Source organism: Sciurus carolinensis, chromosome 4 (genome assembly GCF_902686445.1).
Source record: "Sciurus carolinensis chromosome 4, mSciCar1.2, whole genome shotgun sequence".
In the NCBI taxonomy this organism is placed as follows: Eukaryota; Metazoa; Chordata; class Mammalia; order Rodentia; family Sciuridae; genus Sciurus; species Sciurus carolinensis.
In genome coordinates, this window is record NC_062216.1 from 6,996,931 (window position 1) to 7,017,317 (window position 20,387).

General features: G+C 40.7%; 1 protein-coding gene across 1 annotated transcript; it reads right to left on the bottom strand.

Annotated features, from left to right (window-relative positions):
- Positions 1 to 11,788: 11,788 nt before the first annotated feature.
- Positions 11,789 to 20,160, bottom strand: LOC124982257 (ubiquitin carboxyl-terminal hydrolase 17-like protein 22). The gene is given in 4 exon segments (XM_047548558.1): positions 11,789 to 12,028; positions 19,182 to 19,912; positions 19,915 to 20,043; positions 20,133 to 20,160. Coding segments are annotated over 4 exon segments (1,128 nt in total).
- Between the last annotated feature and the right edge of the window lie 227 nt (positions 20,161 to 20,387).

Consider the following 20,387-nt stretch of genomic DNA (forward strand, 5'->3'; position numbering starts at 1 on the left):
ATGTCTCAAATATGTGCATTTTATTGTTTTTCAGCTTTATCTTCATAAAGCTATGAAAAAAATGTGAAGCAGCCTTCAAGTGTATTTGTATAATCCAAAACTGTGGATCCACAAATTGATGAGGATTCTTACTTTAATCAGTAAGAACAATTTTTACATAATTTTATTCCTCTCCTGACATAAAAAAGTTCATGGAAAATAAGCCATATGAAAGAAGATTGTCAGAAACTCCTTAATCAGTGATATTCTTAAATGGAATGAGGTTATTACAAACCCTGTCTTAAAAAGCATGTAGTAGTCTACAACCTCAACTCTCAGCTGTAAACCCAGCAGAGTAGTTGGCAGGAAAGGAAGGTTGAATAGCTCCAGGATCTGGAAAGGGTTTCCTTTGTTCTGTGTCCTTTCAGACCTGATTTCTCCTCTCCCATATTCCTCATGAGCTTTTTGAGCTTTATTCACACTGGCTCCTTTTGGTCCATCCTTCTTGGAGGGACTTTTGAGAAAAAAGAAAAAAAAAATTAAAAAATGTATTTCCAAGGATTCCACTCTTTAGATAAATATTCTCTCATCTCTCCATTTAACCTGGTGCTTCAAAACATGTAGGAAGGTGAATGGTTGAATTCATATTAATAAGTTACTGGTGTACTTTTGTTACTCAGATCAAGAATAACTACATATAGAAAAACACAGTTATAATCTGAGCAACACAATGAAACAGAGTTGGGTTTGCAATTTGTTTCCCTTCATAATATTTACCCCATGTCCTTTGAACAAGAAAACAAATTTTGATTTTGTGCCAAAATTTGTAAAATGTAGTATCAGAAATTCCTGATGGGCTCACTTTCAGGAAATATAATTGATACTTTTCTTTTCCTCTTTCCTGAGTTTCACCAGTCTCAAAATATATTGCATCTGGAAAATAAGGATGGAAATTATTTCACATGAATCTCTTTTTCAGAGAGTTTCTTTAGGTTAGGTAGAGGGGAGTGAAACAAGGGGAAAGGGCATGAAGGTAAGAGAGATAGTAGAATGTAATAGACAATATTACCTTACGTATATATATGACTTCATGACAATGTGACTCTACAATATGTACAATCAGAAAAATGAGAGTTGTACTCCATTTACATATGATATTAAAATGCATAAATGCATTCTATTATGATGTATGATTAATTAGAACAAATAAAAATTTAAAAAGATATATGAGTCTAAAACCACATTGTATCTGGAAATTAATGAGTCGATCAAACTATGGAATACCATGCACATTTGTGTCAATGGCATTTGAAGTTTTAAATGTGCTGAAGTGTGAAGTGAAGTAAATTGAATAAAAATAAAGAGAAGTGCAGTTATAAACCAGCTCTATCTTTGCTTTTCTTCCTATTAATTGACATAATAATTGTGTACACCTGCAGAGGACAAGCTGATATTTCCATACTTGTATACATTGAGTAAATGTACAATTTCAAAGATAACATTTCATTGTGGAGAGCATCCAACGCCCCTGTTCCACCTCTTTTGAATTACACAAATCATTATTCTTACAACCACATGGGTGGAAGTGGAGGACATCTTTTTAAGTGAAACAAGCTGTTCAAGAAGGGGCAAGTAACTTTGTCTTATTAGAGCAAAGACTCAGCCATCTACCATCACTGCCTGGGTGCTGTTTCCACCAAGTGCCAGGTGATGAGTCCAAGCATTGGTCTCTCTCACCCTTGCCAAAAGCAAGTCAAAATGGAATTTTCCCCATTTGAGTGAAATTGATCTTGCATAGAGAGGTTGCCATTTCCATTTCTAGAACCTACTATAAAACGCAAACTACGTAAGCAATGAAAATCACATGGCCAGCACCTTGAAAATTCCTCATCCACACATCAGAGATGTTCACTATTATAGACACCCATCTGTGTTGACACTCTTCTCCATCTGCTTGCACACACACACACACACACATTTTATTTCAGCTGTTTCCAACTCCTTAACAAAGAGATACGATGTTTTCAAAAGTGGCCTCACAAAATAAACTTTAACTTAAAAAGAGGAAACTTGTACATCCTTGCCAACCTTTGTCATATTTCATTTTCTGTGTGATATTCATTCTTAATGGCAACAGGTTGTATACTGGCCTGGTTTTCATTTGCACTCCCTCATAACTAATACTATCAAAGTTTGAAGTCCAAAGCCAGCCACAGCAATTTAGTGAGGTTCTTAGCAATGCAGATAGACCCTGTTTCAAAAAATACAATTGACTGTAGCTCAGTGGTGAACCCTCCTTGGATAGCATGTGGTTTGTTCATTGAAAACGGGCAAATGACTTGAACATATACTTCCCAGAAGAAATATACAAATGACCAACATTCACATGAAAACATGCTTGCTATCATTAGGTAAAAGAAAATGCAAGGTATTAGATCAGAAACAAAAAGGGTATGTACTATACTTTTAATATACTAATTGTACATATAGATGTTATTATTTTATATGGAATATAAAATGTAGGCCATTATTAATAAGTGTGTATTATCTGCAACACTTTGTTTCTGTTTCATAACTACTTACATTTTAAAAATGAAAGTAATAGAACTAGCGAATTCTTGCATAATGAGTAATTAATTAAACATATGAATTAAACAAATATGTGCTAGAAGATTTTATTTTTCATAATACTTTTATTTTGTAAACAATTGCACTACACATATTACAGAAATTTCCTATAAATTCTAGAGCACATTTTGCCACTCATTAACACTTTATAGCACTGTGACATTTTTAATCACTATTTATGAACAGATTCTTATACACTATTATTAACTAAAATCCAATCTTTACTCAGAAGTTCCAAGTTTTCCTTTATAATTCCAGAATCCCATCCAATGAACTACATATGTTTTGATTCCCCATATGAGTGAGTTCATGAGCATTTTTCCCCGTGTGTGTGATTTATTTAATTCAGTGAAATGTTCTCCAGATCCCCCCACGTTCTTGCAAATGACAGAATTTCATTCTTCTTTTGTACCTGGATAGATGCCACTGTCTGCACACACCATTTTTGTTGTTGTTGTTTTTTCATTCATTGATGGACATAAAGGTAGATCCCACATCTTGATTTTTGTGTATGTTTTGAGTATGTTTCCCATGTTACCACAATAAAAATGGGAATGCAGGTATTTCATCACCATACTGATTTCATGACTTTTGGATCTATTCCCAGTAGTAGGATTGCTGGGTCATATGGTAGTTCTATTTGCAATTTCCTGGAGGACCTTTATCCTATTTGGCATGATGGCTCTACTTCTTTAAATCCCCACCAATAGTAGGTACAATTCTTTTTCCCCACACCCTTTCCAGGACTTGTTAGACATTGTCACTTTGATAATAGACATTTTAATGAGTGTGAGATGCAATCTCATGGTGGTTTTCACTTGCATTGCCCTCACGATTACCAATATTCAACATACAGAAATCAAAAACTGTGATAGATAGGAAGAGAAAGGACAAAGCCATATATCATTTCAATACATGCCCAGAAAAGCACTTTACAAAGTTCACTATGCTGTAAGAATAAAAGTTCTCCCCAAATTAGGCAGAGAAAGGATGTCCCGCAACACAATAAAGGTAATGTTTGGCAAACCCACAGATATTATCATACTGAACATGAAAAAATTGAAAGTTTTTCCTCTAAGCTTTGGTACAAAACCAGGATTCCACTTTCATCCTTCTTTTCATCATAGTAGTAGAAGTCCTAGACAAGAGAAATTTCAAGAGAAAAAGAAAGAGAAGGAAAGAATCTAAATTGTCCTTGTTTGTTTCTGATATGATCTTATATAGAGAATGCCCTGAATATTTCATCAAAAAGTCACTCAAACCAGCAAGTAAATTTAGTGAATTTGCAACGTGTATAATCAACATATGAAAACTAGTACATTCCTATACATTTATTGCTAGATATTGCTATCCACCGAGTCAAATTTAAGCAATACACTGAAACAATGAATTATTTTAGCATCTGTGGATCCTACATTCACAATGGAGGCTGGTAAATAGTAGATGCTGTGTAAAGAAAGCACCAAGTGGTTTCCCATAAAAACTGGGACCATTTTCTGCAATGAAAAGCAGACACCATCAATGGTGATGCTAAAATGACAGGATTAGAAAGGAAGTGTGATCTCTCTCTCAGTAAATACATGCTGTGGACATGAAGCCAGCGTTCAAGAGATGAGGTGACTTTATACAGGGTGCATTTTAAAGAGAAAATAGGAACCATTTATTGTCTTGTGACTCAATGGCAGAGAAAAAGCAATCCACTTAGGGTGAGCAACTAATTCTTTGCAGCATGCCTTTCTGATTATGTCACTGAAGAATTCAAGTTAAGCAGCGAAATTTGAAAAATTTTAGAATCTGGATTTGAAGTATTTTGTGATTTTATTTTTTCCATAATATTTGTGAGCATTGTGCACAAGGCATTATGTGGAGAATGCTGTATTCAAAATTAAAATGCACATTATTACTGTAGCTTCATGGAGAAGATGATTTATCAAGAAGAAAATGCCAAGAAAGAAACATACGTATGGTTTGCAATTGTCAAGATACAAAAGAATAGTTTTGTATTTGTATCATTGCATCAGGGAAGGTCACTGTGTGGTGGTGTATTTGAAGCAGGCATGAAGGGCGGTTTGAACTATTTGAAAGTGGAGATTCACAGATGTGTTCAGAATCATTCATGGAATGATTAATTATATAAGAATGTGGAGTCCAAGAATGTGCATATTCCTCCAGGAGTTTCTCAAATGAGTTAGAAACAGTGACATCAAGTTCAGCTATACTTTGCTTCTGTGAGGATTCTAGAAACAGGTACAAGCTTGGGCACATAGTGTCCCCCTCTTTTTTCTCACCAGATTTTTGTTGGATTTTCTTTGGCAGAAATTCCCCTGGAGTAGGGTCTTTTTCTTCATTCATCTACTCTCCATGGAGCCCTCCTTGTTGACCCTGAACTCTCTGTCCATAGGCACAAGGGGTCCCTGTTACCCATCCATGACATACTTCCAGTCTTTCCTACTCACCCATTGATGTGTAAAGAAGAATCAAATGTGCCCACAGCCCAGGGACAGCAACTTCCTATGGAACACAATGAATGTCACCTGTCAGGCACATCCATCTGGATGGGACCTGAAAGAGGATGGTATCTAGAACAGGACAGGGACTGGTGTTCTCACCCAGAGGAACTCTGAATTCTCCCCAGTGACTCAAAAGGGAGACTGAAGAGGGTCAGTGCCATGCCCACAAGGACTTGAGGACAGAAGCAATCCTTGAGGAGGACTGGGGCACACAGTATCCCAGGTCACAAAGGACTGCTGGGAGATGTCCCATAGGGTGGAGAAGCCACCAGTGGGGACATCATGAAGCATGAGGAGGGGAGAGAAAGGAAACCCCAGTGCAGATGGGCCTGGGACCCACCTCCACAGATTCTATCCAGAAACTGAGGCAGCTTGGCCAGAGGGAGCCTCCTAGAGAGAGGGAGTTCCCAGGTCACCCAGTGACCCCATACAGAGGATAGAGAGATAGGACCCCTGAGAGAGACTTATAAAATACAAATACTGAAACTCACTCCAGAATTGGAAAATTGGGTAGGGGGCTGGGCTGGGGTGTGTCTCAGTGGTAGAGGGCTTGCCTAGTAAGAGTGAGGTCCTGGGTTCAATCCCTAAGCACCACAAGAAAAATAAATAGGAAATTTACTGCCTCATCAGCAGGAAGCTGTGCTCTTGTGAGGGGGCAGGACCTGGAAGGGAGAGAAGCCCCCTGGGAGGACTTGAGCCTCCAACCCCCATAACCAATAGGAGCACTGGGGTCTTCTCTTGGTCAGAGGACCCAAGTCTCCTGGTTAGTGTACAGATGAGTGATCTCTGTGAGAAGTGGGGCAAGGCTGTTTCCACTCACTGCAGTGATCTGAGGCTTGGGAATTTTGTAGGGTTGAGGTGAAGTCCCTGGCTCTGGGGTTCCAATCATGCTAGTTTCTGATGCCTGACCCAGAAAACCAGTTGAAGCATCCAGCTGAGTGAAAGTAGGAAGAGGAGCTGTAATGAATGCACCTATTCCAGGGAGGCAAGGGGCCTGACTTCCTGAGCCCTGCCTTGGGGTGCACACAAGGGGACCAGAAGTCACAGTCAGGCAGTCCTGGGTAAACAGTGGCCAGGTTGGTGGTAATCTCAGGAGGGGAATGGCTGCCTGGGTGGTAGTATGAGCCCATCACTGGGTGTTTATCCACCAGACCTGTTCATGGCATCCAGGGACTTCCCTAGAGAATGCCTCAGAGGCAAGTGAAGGCAGAAATGTCAGGTGTCTTTCACAGTTTTAGTGCCCATAGATGTTTAGGATCAAGTGAAGAGTTTTTTTCTTCAATAAAAGCAGTCTTTGAATTCTTTTTTTTTTTTCTATTTCACTTATCTTCATTTATTTTTTTTTTGAGACTTGAACATTCACTTTATTTTTTCTTTATTTTTTTTATTGTAAACAAATAGGATACATGCTGTTTCTCTGTTTGTACATGGCGTAAAGGCATACCATTTGTGTAATCATAAATTTATATAGGGTAATGTTGTTTGAATCATTCTGCCATTTTATCCCTTCCCCCTCCCCTCCCACCCTTCCCCTCCATCTATACAGTCCTTCCTTCCTCCATTCCTGCCCCCCTCCCTAAACCCAACTCCAACCCCAACACTAACACTTCCCACCCCCCATTATGTGTCATCATCCACTTATTAGTGATATCATTCTTCCTTTGGTTTTTTGAGATTGGCTTATCTCACTTAGCATGATATTCTCCAGTTTCATCCATTTGCCTGCAAATGCCATAATTTTATTGTTCTTTATGGCTGAGTAATATTCCATTGTATATATATACCACATTTTCTTTATCCATTCATCAATTGTAGGACATCTAGGTTGGTTCCACAATCTGGCTATTGTGAACTGAGCAGCTATGAACATTGATGTGGCTGTATCTCTGTAATATGCTGATTTTAAGTCCTTTGGGTATAGGCCAAGGAGTGGGATACCTGGTTCAAATGGTGTTTCCATTCCAAGTTTTCTAAGGAATCTCCACACTGCTTTTCAGAGTGGCTGCACTAATTTGCAGCCCCACCAGCAATGTAAGAGTGTACCTTTCTCCCCACATCCTCGCCAACACCTGTTGTTGCTTGTATTCTTGATAATTGCCATTCTAATTGGGGTGAGATGGAATCTTAGGGTGGTTTTGATTTGCATTTCTCCCATTACTAGAGATGTTGAACATTTTTCCATATGTTTGTTGATTGCTTGTAGATCTTCTTCTGTGAAGTGTCTATTCATTTCCTTAGCCCATTTGTCAGGTGGATTATTTACATTCTTGGTGTAGAGTTTTTTGAGTTCTTTATAGATTCTGGAGATTAGCGCTCTATCTGAAGTATGATTGGCAAAGATTTTCTCCCACTCTGTAGGCTCTTTCTTTGCATTGCTGATAGTTTCCTGTGCTGAGAGAAAGCTTTTTAGTTTGAATCTATCCCAGTTATTAATTCTTGCTTTTATTTCTTGTGCTGTGGGAGTCCTGTTAAGGAAGTCTGGTCCTAAGCCGACATGTTAAAGCTCTGGACCTACTTTTTCTTCTATAAGATGCAAGGTCTCTGGTCTGATTCTGAGATCCTTAATCCATTTTGAGTTTACTTTCATGCATGGTGAGAGATATGGGTTTAGTTTCATTCTGTTGCATATGGATTTCCAATTCTCCCAGCACCATTTGTTGAAGAGGCTATCTTTTCTCCATTGCATATTTTTGGCCCCTTTGCCTAGTATGAGAAAATTGTATTTATTTGGGTTTGTGTCCGTGTCCTCTATTCTGTACCATTGATCCACCTTTCTATTTTGGTACCGATAACATGCCGTTTCAGTTACTATTGCTTTGTAGTAGAGTTGAAGATCTGGTATCGCGATACCCCCTGCTTCACTCTTTCTGCCAAGGATTGCTTTAGCTATTCTGGGTTTTTTATTCTTCCAGATGAATTTCATAATTGCTTGCTCTATTTCTGTAAGGTACATCATTGGGATTTTAATTGGAATTGCATTGAATCTGTATAGCACTTTTGGTAGTATGGCCATTTTGACAATATTAATTCTTCCTATCCAAGAACATGGGAGATCTTTCCATCTTCTAAGGTTTTTTTGAATTTCTTTCTTTAGTGTTCTGTAGTTCTCATTGTAGAGGTCTTTCACCTCTTTTGTGAGATTGATTCCCAAATACTTTATTTTTTTCAAAACTATTGTGAATGGGATAGTTTTCCTAATTTCTCTTTCTGAAGATTCATCGCTTATATATAAAAATGCCTTAGATTTATGTGCATTGATCTTATATCCCGCTACTTTACTGAATTCACTTATGAGATCTAAAAGTTTTCTGGTGGAATTTTCTGGTTCCTCTAAGTATACCATCATATCATCAGCAAATAGGGATAGTTTGAGTTCTTCTTTTCCTATTCGTATCCCTTTAATTTCTTTGGTCTGTCTAATTGCTCTGGCTAGAGTTTCAAGGACGATATTGAATAGAAGTGGTGAAAGAGGGCATCCCTGCCTTGTTCCAGTTTTTAGAGGGAATGCTTTCAGTTTTTCACCATTTAGAATGATATTAGCCATGGGTTTAGCGTAGATGGCCTTTACAATGTTAAGGAATGTTCCCACTATCCCTATTTTTTCTAGTGTTTGAGTTCTTGATATATTTTCACATACTGTGATGGGCTGATAGATCTGACTCCATGAGAATGTTACAGGCCAGACTCTAAGGGAAATGATCAAACAGACTCCATTCTGCTCTGAGACTCCATGTTATGTAGGAAATAAGCTTCTCCCATAGGAACACCCCACCGCTGTACCCATCATCAGTTACTTAGTGTGACATGTTTAATAATATACAATGGCAACATCTATGTAGTAAAAATTGCTATCATTTGACCTCTATTGCTCTTCATCAATGTACAATATAAATGGTAATTTTGTGGATGTTAGCAAGCATTCTTTAGTTTGTACCTTGGTAAGGGTCAGTTTAACTCACTTCCCCCTCTGTTGATGATCTTGTGATGTCTGTTTGTAATTTCAAATCATAGTAATAGACACTTAAGATTAATGTGATTTTTGGAATAAGAACACTTACAACCCTGTGGTCAGGGCTGTTCTCCCAATAGCCATTTTTTGGGGCATTGTGTGAGACAGTCAGCTGGACAGCTTAATAAATACTCTCCAATTTGGACTTCTCAGTGGTGATCACTCTATTCTTAGGTTGCACCCCATAACAATACTGTCTTTATTCCTTAATGATTTTTATTCACACATTAAATTTTTATATTAATGGGCTTCAGTGTGATTGTAGCATACATGCATATGCTGTGCACTCTCTGAGATCAAACCCCTTCCCACTGCATCCCACACACTCTTATCAAATTGTAATAATCACTGATCTTTCTGACTAGACTTCTGAGTTTGTTGTTCAGAACTTGAAAAGAGAACATGAAGTACGCTCTTTCTGATCCTGGATCTAATAGCATAACAAAATGTCTACAGATTATGCTTTTTGTCATGGCTGAACACTACACCATTGTGCATATATAGAAGATTTTCTGTATCCAGTCTTCTGTCATTGGGTACCAGGCTGATCCCTTGTTTTAGCTAGTGGGAATAGAGCTACTATAAATATGTCTGTGTTTGTATCTTGTTGACATGTTGAAGACAACTGCCATGGAAACAAGACCAAGATTGGGTACACCAATCACAAGGTATATGTACTTTTAGTTATTTGTGGGAAATCCATAATGATTTTTATACTGGTTCGGTTAATTTACATTCCCATCAACAGACAATAAGAGTTTCATTTTCTCCATATCCTCAGTGGAGAGACAACTAACAGAATTTGAGAAAATATTGAACAATCTTTCATCTGAAACTGTTAATATTCAGCATATATGAGAAAGCAGAAAATCTTGTAGCAACCACAAAAACAAATTTTATTGTAATAAAAATATATGGATGACGTGTATAGACACTTTCTAAAAGAAGAAATAATAATGACCAGGAAATGCAAAAAAAATAAAACTACATAAAATCATCAGTTCTCCATTTCATGCAAATCAAAGAAACAGTGCAATACCTTCTCACCCCATTAACATGGCTGCTAAGACAATGTAAGAATTGCAGATGAGGATGTGGAGGTTGCTCACCATTCAAGTGTGAATGAGCCTTCTTTTGAAGCCTGGCTACTATGTTCACGATATAAGTTTTCTTCTTAACAAATCTGAAACTATTGAAGTCTCATTTGTATGTGGGAGCAGGCAAAAGGGTTCAACAGGCTCAGAGATCTAACAAGGTCACAGTGAGTGATGGGTAGATCAGGAAAGCTTTGATCCCTGGTTGTTAAAATTGATTTTTATTTTGTATAATTTTACAGTGGGTACTAGAAAGTGAAAACTCTCTGTGGCACAAATTCCACGTTGACTTGCCATTCACAATGGTTTGGAACTCCACGGGATGAGCATCTGCACAGTGAGGGTGGAGAACTGAGGCTCTGCTTTAAGAAATCAAAATGCTCCTTTCTGTACCTGGCTTACTTCACCCAACACAATGTCCTCCAGTTTCAACCTGGTGACAGTGATCATGTTGCCATGTTTTAAAAAAAAAAGAAGAGGGTGTTTGAATATTCTCACCAACATGAAAGAATAAACATTGGAGGTGGTAGACTTCATAATATATACAAGTATCAAAACATTGCATACTATATTGTAGGCACAAAAAATTATTGTATCTTACTTGAAACAAGATAAAGACATCACAATTGCAGCTTACATATAATTTCCTTTTGAAATTTACTTGTCATTCACTCAATTTCACATGTGGGAGAATTCACAAATTCTAATCCCTTGAAAGAAGTGTGTCATATCAAATAATTTCATGAACACATTAATTATAAAAATGTTACATTTTCCTACTGGTTTCCCTTGATCCTCAGATCTGAAAATTATCATAGATTTGAAAAAACTCTAAGCTATGTTTATCTACCTTTGTTTTCTACTCTAACCTATGAGACCCAGAGTGTCCTGGAAGCTCTGCTCCTATGTCTCTTTCAGAGAAACCTGTTCATGGAGAAAGGGTCACATGGGGGGCTGGAGTCAGAGGACAGAAGAGTGGTGGCCAGAAGGTCTGACAAGCAGGGGGTCACTGAGTCTGGGGAAGCCCAGTTGCTACTGGCTGAATATTTGGAGCTCTGTAGGTGAGCATGTCACCATGGTTTCGCCTTTGAGACCATCATTAGCTTTACAAGGGAACACTGAGGTCCCAGAATAATTCTGAAGACCTGGATATAAATTGTATTTGCACCTCTAACATTTGAAATTTAGAATTCTGGCCCCTAAATTCACAGGGAGATTTCTGAGGATGATCTAGACAGAGTCTACCCATCTCCAGCATTTTAGGGGTTCTCTGTGTGCCTCATGTGTGTGTATGTGTGTGTGTGTGTGTGTGTGTGTGTGTGTGTGTTCACACACCTGGGCTCATCCTCGTACTGGATTGCTAGAACACCACCGCAACTTCTTGACCTGCTAGTTCTTCCTCTTTTTGGCTCTGGCCCTTTCTCCAATACCAGTGTTCATGGACTCCTCACCGACTGTGCTCTTGGTAGCCTTGTTGGGCTCATTTATTTCCTGGTTATCATGAATTCTCTGCCCTCCTCTGTGTTTTGACTGCTGAGTGGTGACTCCATTGGGAGACAGAGTGAATTCTACTTTCCTGGGTTGGATTCAGACTTTGGTTGGTTCTGTTCTTGGAGGAACTTCCACAGATGTAAGGTGAGTTCTCTGGCGGCTGTGCCCCCCAGCGGCTCCACTGACTCCTCCATGTGGCTACAGGAGTCTCCCTGGAGCTCTCCTTGGGTGACTCCCAAGACTGAGTCTTCAGTCCCAACTGCACTCGTTTCCCTGCCTAGTGACACGTTTCCACTCTCAGGTTCAAGTTCACTCTTCTGGACATAAAAGAGGATATATGCACACTGACTCAGGACACAAGTAATGTCACAGACCACTACCTTAGCATCGTCCATTTCATACCAGTGGCCATTCCCAGCTTTAATGTAGCAATAGTAATGTCCACTGTGACAGCTCACTGTCGGGGTTTCTGAGACCCACAGCCTTAGGCATGGTCAAGACGGCGCCTGACGCGGAGCCAAAAGCGGCCAGCTATACAGTAAACAACCAGCAAATTCCAATGATTGGCTAGTTAACGATGTGATTAGAGCATGCCCCCCTCGTGTACCCATGCTATGCTTGCAGCTGTCCGCGTTTACCTCGTGTACTCTCTCCTGATTGGTTGAAGTGTATATAAGCCTGGTGGGTGAGAGAGTAGGGGGGCTGAAGAAGAGGGAGAAGCGGAAGAAGTGGCGAAGGCGGAGGCTGAAGCCAAGCTGGAAGCTGGGAGTACGCGGAAGCTGGAAGAAGCTGGGAGAAGGGAAGCTGGGAGTGCGTGGAAGCTAGGAGTAAGAGAAGCGTAGGAGAGGGACTGTGCACAATAAACTTCCAAAGCTTCAAGACATTTGTCGTGTCTCTCTCTGCGGCCAGAGGGGATGCGATAACTGGTGCCGAAACCCGGGACATGAAGGAAAGATGAAGGCCTTTTAAAGGAAAACAAGGTAAGATATTTGAAAAAAAAAAAATTTTTTTGTATACAAGTTAAACCGGTTATAAAAAAAAAGGGTGTCAGGAAGCGCCATCGGCGGTCCTGGGGACACGCGGAGTGCGGTCCGGTTGAAAGGTATCGGGATCCTGACGCGTAGAACGCGGGTATCGGGACGCGCCATCAGCGGTCCTGACGTGTAGAACGCGGGTTGAAGGGTATCGGGATCCTGATGCGTAGAACGCGGGTCGGGGGGTATCGGGACACGCCATCAGCGGTCCTGACGCGTGGAACGTGGTCTAATTAAAGTGAAAGTAGAAACACGTTTGAAGCGGTCCAATTAGGTAGTACGTGAAAAGCCGCTATAAAAATTCTAATGCACACTTGATAGTTTTCCTTTCAGTAATCTCGTTGCTCCTGGCAGCTAGGCCACTGTTTGTTATTGTAATTGCCATAACTAAAGCCATTCAAATTAGTAACAATGGGGTCTGAATGCAACAACCCCTCAGGGAACTATTAAAAAACCATGAGACGCCATTATTCAGAATGCAGCAACCCCTCAGGGAGAAACACTGGGGAAGGACTAGAAATAAGGAAACCACTGTATGATTATATGTTCAAACCCTAGTAGAATAAGCCCGGAGTTTATAGAAGAAAAGCTGCTCAGTGTGCCACAAGGGGGATCTTCATGAACAGGATCTAATAGCAACAGAAAAGAACTCTTAAAGAGAATAAAGTGAGGAAAGATTGAGTGGTGGTGACCTAGAAAATAATTGCTCAAATAATCTAAGAACAAGGGAAAAAAGGGAGCTAAGTCTAACACAAAGAACCCCCGGAAGGAATAACCAAGTGGTAGTGAAAACTTAAGAACAAGGGAAAAAGGTAGGAGAAAACTAAGCCTAATAGAAAGAGCTTCAAAATTTGTAGACCCTGCCCGTATTTGAGGAGCAAATGGAGATACCATCAACCATTAGAAAAACTTTAAAGACGCAGTTAAGACTATTGGAGACAGCTATGCAGAGCAGTGTTATCTGGAGGACAATGTCTAATTGGAGAGCTCAGTGACAAAAAATAGCTGTTGAAACTGCTTGCAGAAACATAGTGGCAAGGTTTCCCAATAGAAATGTTGAGATGTTAATAGGAGAAGGCCAATACGTTTCAATAGATGCACAAAATCAGCAGCAAGGAGATAATGCCCTAACAAAAGATAAGAGATAACTATAGTAAAATCTGTTACACCTTATGCCCCAGGGCTATGTTCAAGATGCAGAAGAGGAAGTCATTGGAATAGTGCCTGTCAGCCTATTAGAGATAGGGAGGATAATTTCCTAGGGTTGAATCCTGAACTTCAAAAAAATGGGAGACAGGGCCCCTCCCCGGGACCCGCAACAAATATAAAGGGTAATTCAACAAGTTCCCCGACGGTGGTATCCTCCCACAGAGAAGGGGAGCGCAGAGCCACCTCAGGAAGTGCCGGATTGGACATCTGTGCCACCTCCAGACTCATACTAACCCCAGATATGGGGGTGCAGATGATTGATACTGATTGGCATGAAAAAATCCCACAGAACAGTGTAGGACTATTACTAGGTAGAGGTTCCTCAACACTAAAAGGACTTATAGTACACCCAGGGGTTATTGATCCTGATTTCACTGGACAGATAAAAGCCTTGGTCTCTTCACCAAAAGGAATTACGGTCATCTCTCCAGGGGATCGCATTGCACAAATGCTTATATTGCCCAGTTGACATTCTTTGTGGCCCAGTAAAAATACAAATAAAAGACAAGGAGGTTTTGGATCAACAGGAACCACTTTAATAAACCTTACTATGGATATGGGACAGAGGCCCCTCCTAAAATTAAAAGTGGGAAATATGGAATTTACAGGTTTATTAGATACGGGAGCAGACAAAAGTATTATTAGAGCAATGGTCTGGCCAAAGCACTGGCCATTGATCACAGCAGCTCAGAGCTTGAGAGGCTTAGGAGTAGCAGAAAGCCCCAATCAAAGTGCTTCCTCGTTGTCGTGGAAAGATACAGAGGGACACACAGGAATATTTCAGCCATATGTCTGTAATGTTCCTATTAGCCTGTGGGGACGAGACGTCCTGCAGCAAATGGATATGAAACTCACCACTGATCAGACTTACCAAGGGACTTCTGTAAGAAATATGTTACAAAATATGAACTATGATGATAAAAAAGGATTAGGAAGACATAGTCAAGGATCTACCCAACCACTGCCTTTACTTCCACCAAAAAATGATTCTCATGGATTGGGTTTTTCCTAGGGGCCACTGATAAACCATCAATCCCTATAATATGGAAAGATGATAAGCCTCGCTGGATTCCACAGTGGCCCCTAACAAAAGAAAAGTTAGAGGCAGCTCATAAGTTAGTACAAGAGCAGGTACAAGCAGGTCATTTACAACATTCTACTTCTCCTTGGAATACTCCAATATTCTTAACAAAGAAAAAATCAGGAAAATGGAGGTTATTACATGATTTAAGAGCCATAAATGAACAAATGTACCCTATGGGACCCATCCAATGTGGACTCCCTCTTGTCACTGCACTACCAAAAAATTGGCCTACTATTATTTTGGATTTAAAAGATTGCTTTTTCTCTATACCCTTACACAAAAATGATTGTTGGAGATTTGCTTTTACTTTGCCCTCTCTTAATCACACTCAGCCTGACCAGAGATTCGAATGGACTGTGTTGCCTCAAGGTATGGCTAACAGTCCTACTATATGTCAAATATACGTAGATAAAGCGTTAACAACTACTAGACAAAAGTTTAAGAGATTGTTGATTTATCATTATATGGATGACATACTTATTTGCCATCCAGAAAAAGAAGTTTTGTTAGAAGCATTACAATTTATAACTCAAGGATTAGAAGAGAGAGGACTACTGATAGCTCCTGAAATATTACAATTAGAGGAGATCCAAGAATATCTGGGTACAAGGCTCACTGCTACTACAGTCAGACCAACAAGGTTGACCATCAGGACAGATCAGTTGAATACCTTGAACGATTTTCAGAAACTCTTAGGTGACATTAACTGGATCAGATCCTATTTAAAATTATCCACAGGGGAATTAAAACCTTTATTCGATATATTAAAAGGTAATCCTGACTTGAATTCCCCTAGGAAACTTACTCCCGAAGCACGGATATCCTTACAGCTAGTAGAGAATAGACTTCAGCAGTGTTACGTTGATCGTTGTGATCCTACTCAACCATTAAGTTTAATCATAATCTCAGAGAAGCATACCCCTTTTGGCATAGTTTGACAAGGAGGATCTCTGCAAAGTATAAATCTCCCTAGCTCTCCGGCTAAAACATTGCAATTATATCCCCAAGCTATTGCTCAGGTAATATTCAAGGGAATAGAATCTTGCATTACCGTTTTTGGAATCCATCCGTCTATTATTATAACTCCTTATTCCACTCAGCAAATTAAATGGCTAATTAATAATGATGATGATTGGTCAGTATTATATTGTTCCACTTCAGCTCAGTTCGATAACCATTATCCCCAACATCCCTGGATTCAATTCTGTAAAAATACTCCCATAGTTTTTAAAAAAGTGACTAGTGTCCAGCCTCTTAAAGACTGTGTAACCATTTTTACTGATGGCTCCAAAAATGGAGTAGGTGCAGTACTTATCAGTAAACAACTTCACACCATAATAGTTCCACCCAACTCCGCACAGGTTACTGAACTTGCAGCTGTAATATTAGCCTTTAAACTAGCAGATAATCAGCCATTCAATCTTCTATCTGATAGCTTATATATCGTTAACGCTTTACAGGTTCTTGAAACGGTACCCCATATTTCTTCCATGTCCACGGTAGCTTCTTATTTTACCACGCTACAAAACCTTATCCTACAGCGTAAACATCTATTCTATGTAGGACATATTAGAGCTCATTCTAATTTACCAGGACCTTTGGCCAATGCTAATGACTTGGTAGATATGGCCACCAAATCAATTTTTGTTTTTTCCATAGAGGAACAAGCAAAACTCTTTCATGAAAAATTTCAGGTAAATTCCACTACTTTGAGCAGAAAATTTCCTATATCTAAATGTATGGCTCGACAAATAGTAAAAAATTGTCAACATTGTGCTCCTTTAATCCCAGTACAATCCTTTGGAGTTAACCCCAGGGGACTGCTGCCTGGTCATATTTGGCAGATGGATGTAACCCATATTTCTGAATTTGGTACTGTTAAGTATGTACATGTGTCAGTAGACACAGCTTCAGGGGTCATTATGGCTTCCGCTCATTCTGGAGAAAAGGTAAAAGATGTCATTCAACATTGCCTACAAGCATTTGCTGGCTGGGGCATACCTAAAGTTATTAAAACAGATAATGGTCCTGCTTATACTTCCAAAAGCTTCCGGTTGTTTTTACAAACATTTAACATCCAATCAGTCACTGGCATCCCCTATAATCCTCAGGGACAGGGCATTGTGGAAAGAGCACATCTTACTTTAAAAAATTGTTTAAATAAACAAAAAGGGGGAATAGGAGCCTCCTACAAGTCTCCTAAAGATAAACTTAATTTAGTTCTTTTCATTCTAAATTTCTTAACTCTGGATAGGGATGGCCATTCTGCAGCTGATCGACATTATAATCCCCATAATACTCCTCAAGTATGGGCAAAATGGAAAGATATCCTGACAGGTTGTTGGAAAGGACCGGATCCAGTCCTTCGTTGGGTCCGAGGGTCTGTTTGTATTTTCCCACAGGATCAACAGACTCCAGTCTGGATTCCAGAAAGGCTAATCAGAGTTTTACAGCATGCAAGTGATGCTGCTCCTCCTCACAATGGCGAGTCTGAGCCTTCCTCCAATAACAAAAACTCAGACGGAAAGGCAAACCCGGAACCTAGGGGCCATTGTTAGCCTGGCCATATTTTTCACTTCTAACTAACACATTTTTTATTCTTCCTTTTCTTGTTTTTCACCAATTCCTCTACAAGCCTGTCAATTCTACTGATGATTTTTCAGGTCGTGCTGTTTTTGGTGACAAGGATATCTCCAGTCTTTCTTTGCTTTAACAGGAGGAGTTTTTGCACTTTGCCGTTGGAATCATACTACAAATCAGATCCAGAGTAGAGCAACTTGTTCTGCTGACCCTAGCTGTGATATTGCTTTTCCTCCCACGTCAGCTTGTGTATTTCCTCCCTTTTTATGTTTCTACCAACTAACATTTCTAATAACACCTCTTAACTGTTCACTAACCGTGTGCTATCTCTCACAATACTGGAATGGTTCTTTTGCCACCTGTGCAATTTGCACATTTCTATCTTCCTACCAGTCCTAGTTTCTGTTGCAGATATAGAATTGCCAGTGCTATTATCAAGAAACAGAAGAGGCTTTGACATTGCAACAGCCGTGATCATTGCCACCACAGTCCTTGCAGTAGCAGCATTGACACAACGACAACAACGATCATTTGGCCGAGAATGCAGCTGCAGCCTTACAGACCATAGAGACTCTATCAGAGAGTGGACTCATTCTAAGAACAAGTGAATACCTTGCAAGAACTTTTGGGACTGGGATGCATTTATTCCCTGAGAGCTGTTTTGTGTTGCCTGTATTGTAACTGCATTGGGATGTATATTGTTTCTGTACTTAATATGGCTATATGGTTTTTCTTCTGTTTATAGATTTGTCAAACAGCGGGCAAGCTTAGTAGCTATGGTGGTACTCCTCTGCCTTGGCCTCCTTCTCTTCATTCATTTTGGCATGCATCTACAAACTAGCCAATAGAGAGATCAAATTATCTTTCATCAGGCCATGACCGCCCTAAAGGCTGACACCCCCCCATTAGTATGGCTCTTGATGCTGGACCGGTAGTCAAAGACGGGTAATGAAGGAGGTGGCTGTGTACCAACCTAAGACAGGAGCTGCAGCATGCTCTGCAGGCTCTGATGACGGGTAAGGACATATGCTGACCACTCAGCCTAAGACAGACACGGTCCCAAGCCTTACTTTAATAGTAAAGAAGGGGGATATGTCGGGGTTTCTGAGACCCCCAGCCTTAGGCATGGTCAAGATGGCGCCTGATGCTGAGCCAAAAGCGGCCAGCTATACAGTAAACAACCAGCGAATTCCAATGATTGGCTAGTTAACGATGTGATTAGAGCATGCCCCCCTCGTGTACCCATGCTATGCTTGCAGCTGTCCGCGTTTACCTCGTGTACTCTCCCCTGATTGGTTGAAGTGTATATAAGCCTGGTGGGTGAGAGAGTAGGGGGGCTGAAGAAGAGGGAGAAGCGGAAGAAGTGGCGAAGGCAGAGGCTGAAGCCAAGCTGGAAGCTGGGAGTACGCGGAAGCTGGAAGAAGCTGGGAGAAGGGAAGCTGGGAGTGCGCAGAAGCTAGGAGTAAGAGAAGCGTAGGAGAGGGACTGTGCACAATAAACTTCCAAAGCTTCAAGATGTTTGTTGTGTCTCTCTCTGTGGCCAGAGGGGATGCGATAGCTCACCCCAGCATGGACCAGCACGGCATAGAGGACATAGGCCAGTGGGCCACTGCTCTGCTGAGCCATGTATGGCTGCATGTGAAGACACTCAGGATACAGCACCTGCTTAGCAATTTTGTCACCCGTGAGAACACAGAATCGTTTCAGTACAAGCATGAGAACCTTTGAGGCAGTCTGCAGGCTCAAGGTCTTGCAAGCTGGCATCTTCTTCAGACAAACACCACAGTGATAGGCATTTTTCCTCTCTAACCATTCAGGCTTCACCAACTGCTCCAAGGCTTGCTGCACACTCTGAGCTGCCATGATGTCTAGGGTAATGTCCTGGTAGGGGTCAAAAGTGTCTGAAAGGCTGTGGCAGCAGAGACACTTAATTTGTGATCTCTAGCACCCTCCAAATATTTGGTGCATGAGGGTGATATCCTGGGAGCAAGCCCCTGACTGCTTGTGCCCACACAGACATGCTTTCTGCAGGGCCTTGAGGGTGAAGAGCAGAAATTCATGGGCATCTTCCTGCTGCCATGTGCGTAAGCCAGCAGCCAATGCAGGCAGGGGCCAAATGACATCCCCAGGTTTGTGAAGAGCCCATGTCATCTGAGCTTCCATCACACACAGCATGCAAACCCTGTGAGGAGAACAGGTTTGGGAAGACTCCTGGGACAGCATGTAGTGGGCCAGTGGAGGGGTGTATGTCAGACACTGTAGAGTGGCATTCACATAGCAAGTGTTTCCCATGTCTTCAGTCCAGCACCAGCCCCAGAATGTTTCTGCCAGGTCAGAGATAGTTTCTCCCTAGGATACAGCTGTGTCCCTACAGGAGCCATATCGTTATTCTCGTGTGCATTAGTGCAAGTTGACAATGGTGACTCTGCAGGTAGAAAAAACCCAAATGGACTTTAGCATCAGTTGCATTTGATGAACATTTAGGTTTCACAAAGTCATCAAACAGAGACTTACCTCCACAGTGGGGTGAAGCTGCCTCCATGTCTCCAGGAGCACTGATGACAGGGTTTCCCAGCTGGGATCTCAACGAGGAAAGCTTCGTCTTCTGAGCTGGTCTTCAAATGAGAGTCTTCTCTGAGTTTCCAGTCTTTTTACAGCTCAGCCTTTCCACCACACCCACTGACTCAGTGTCAGATCCACCAATCACCCCAAAGCACTTAAATGGATTAAAAAGTTTGGGTGTGGTCGGTTTCCTTCTGGGAGAGACTC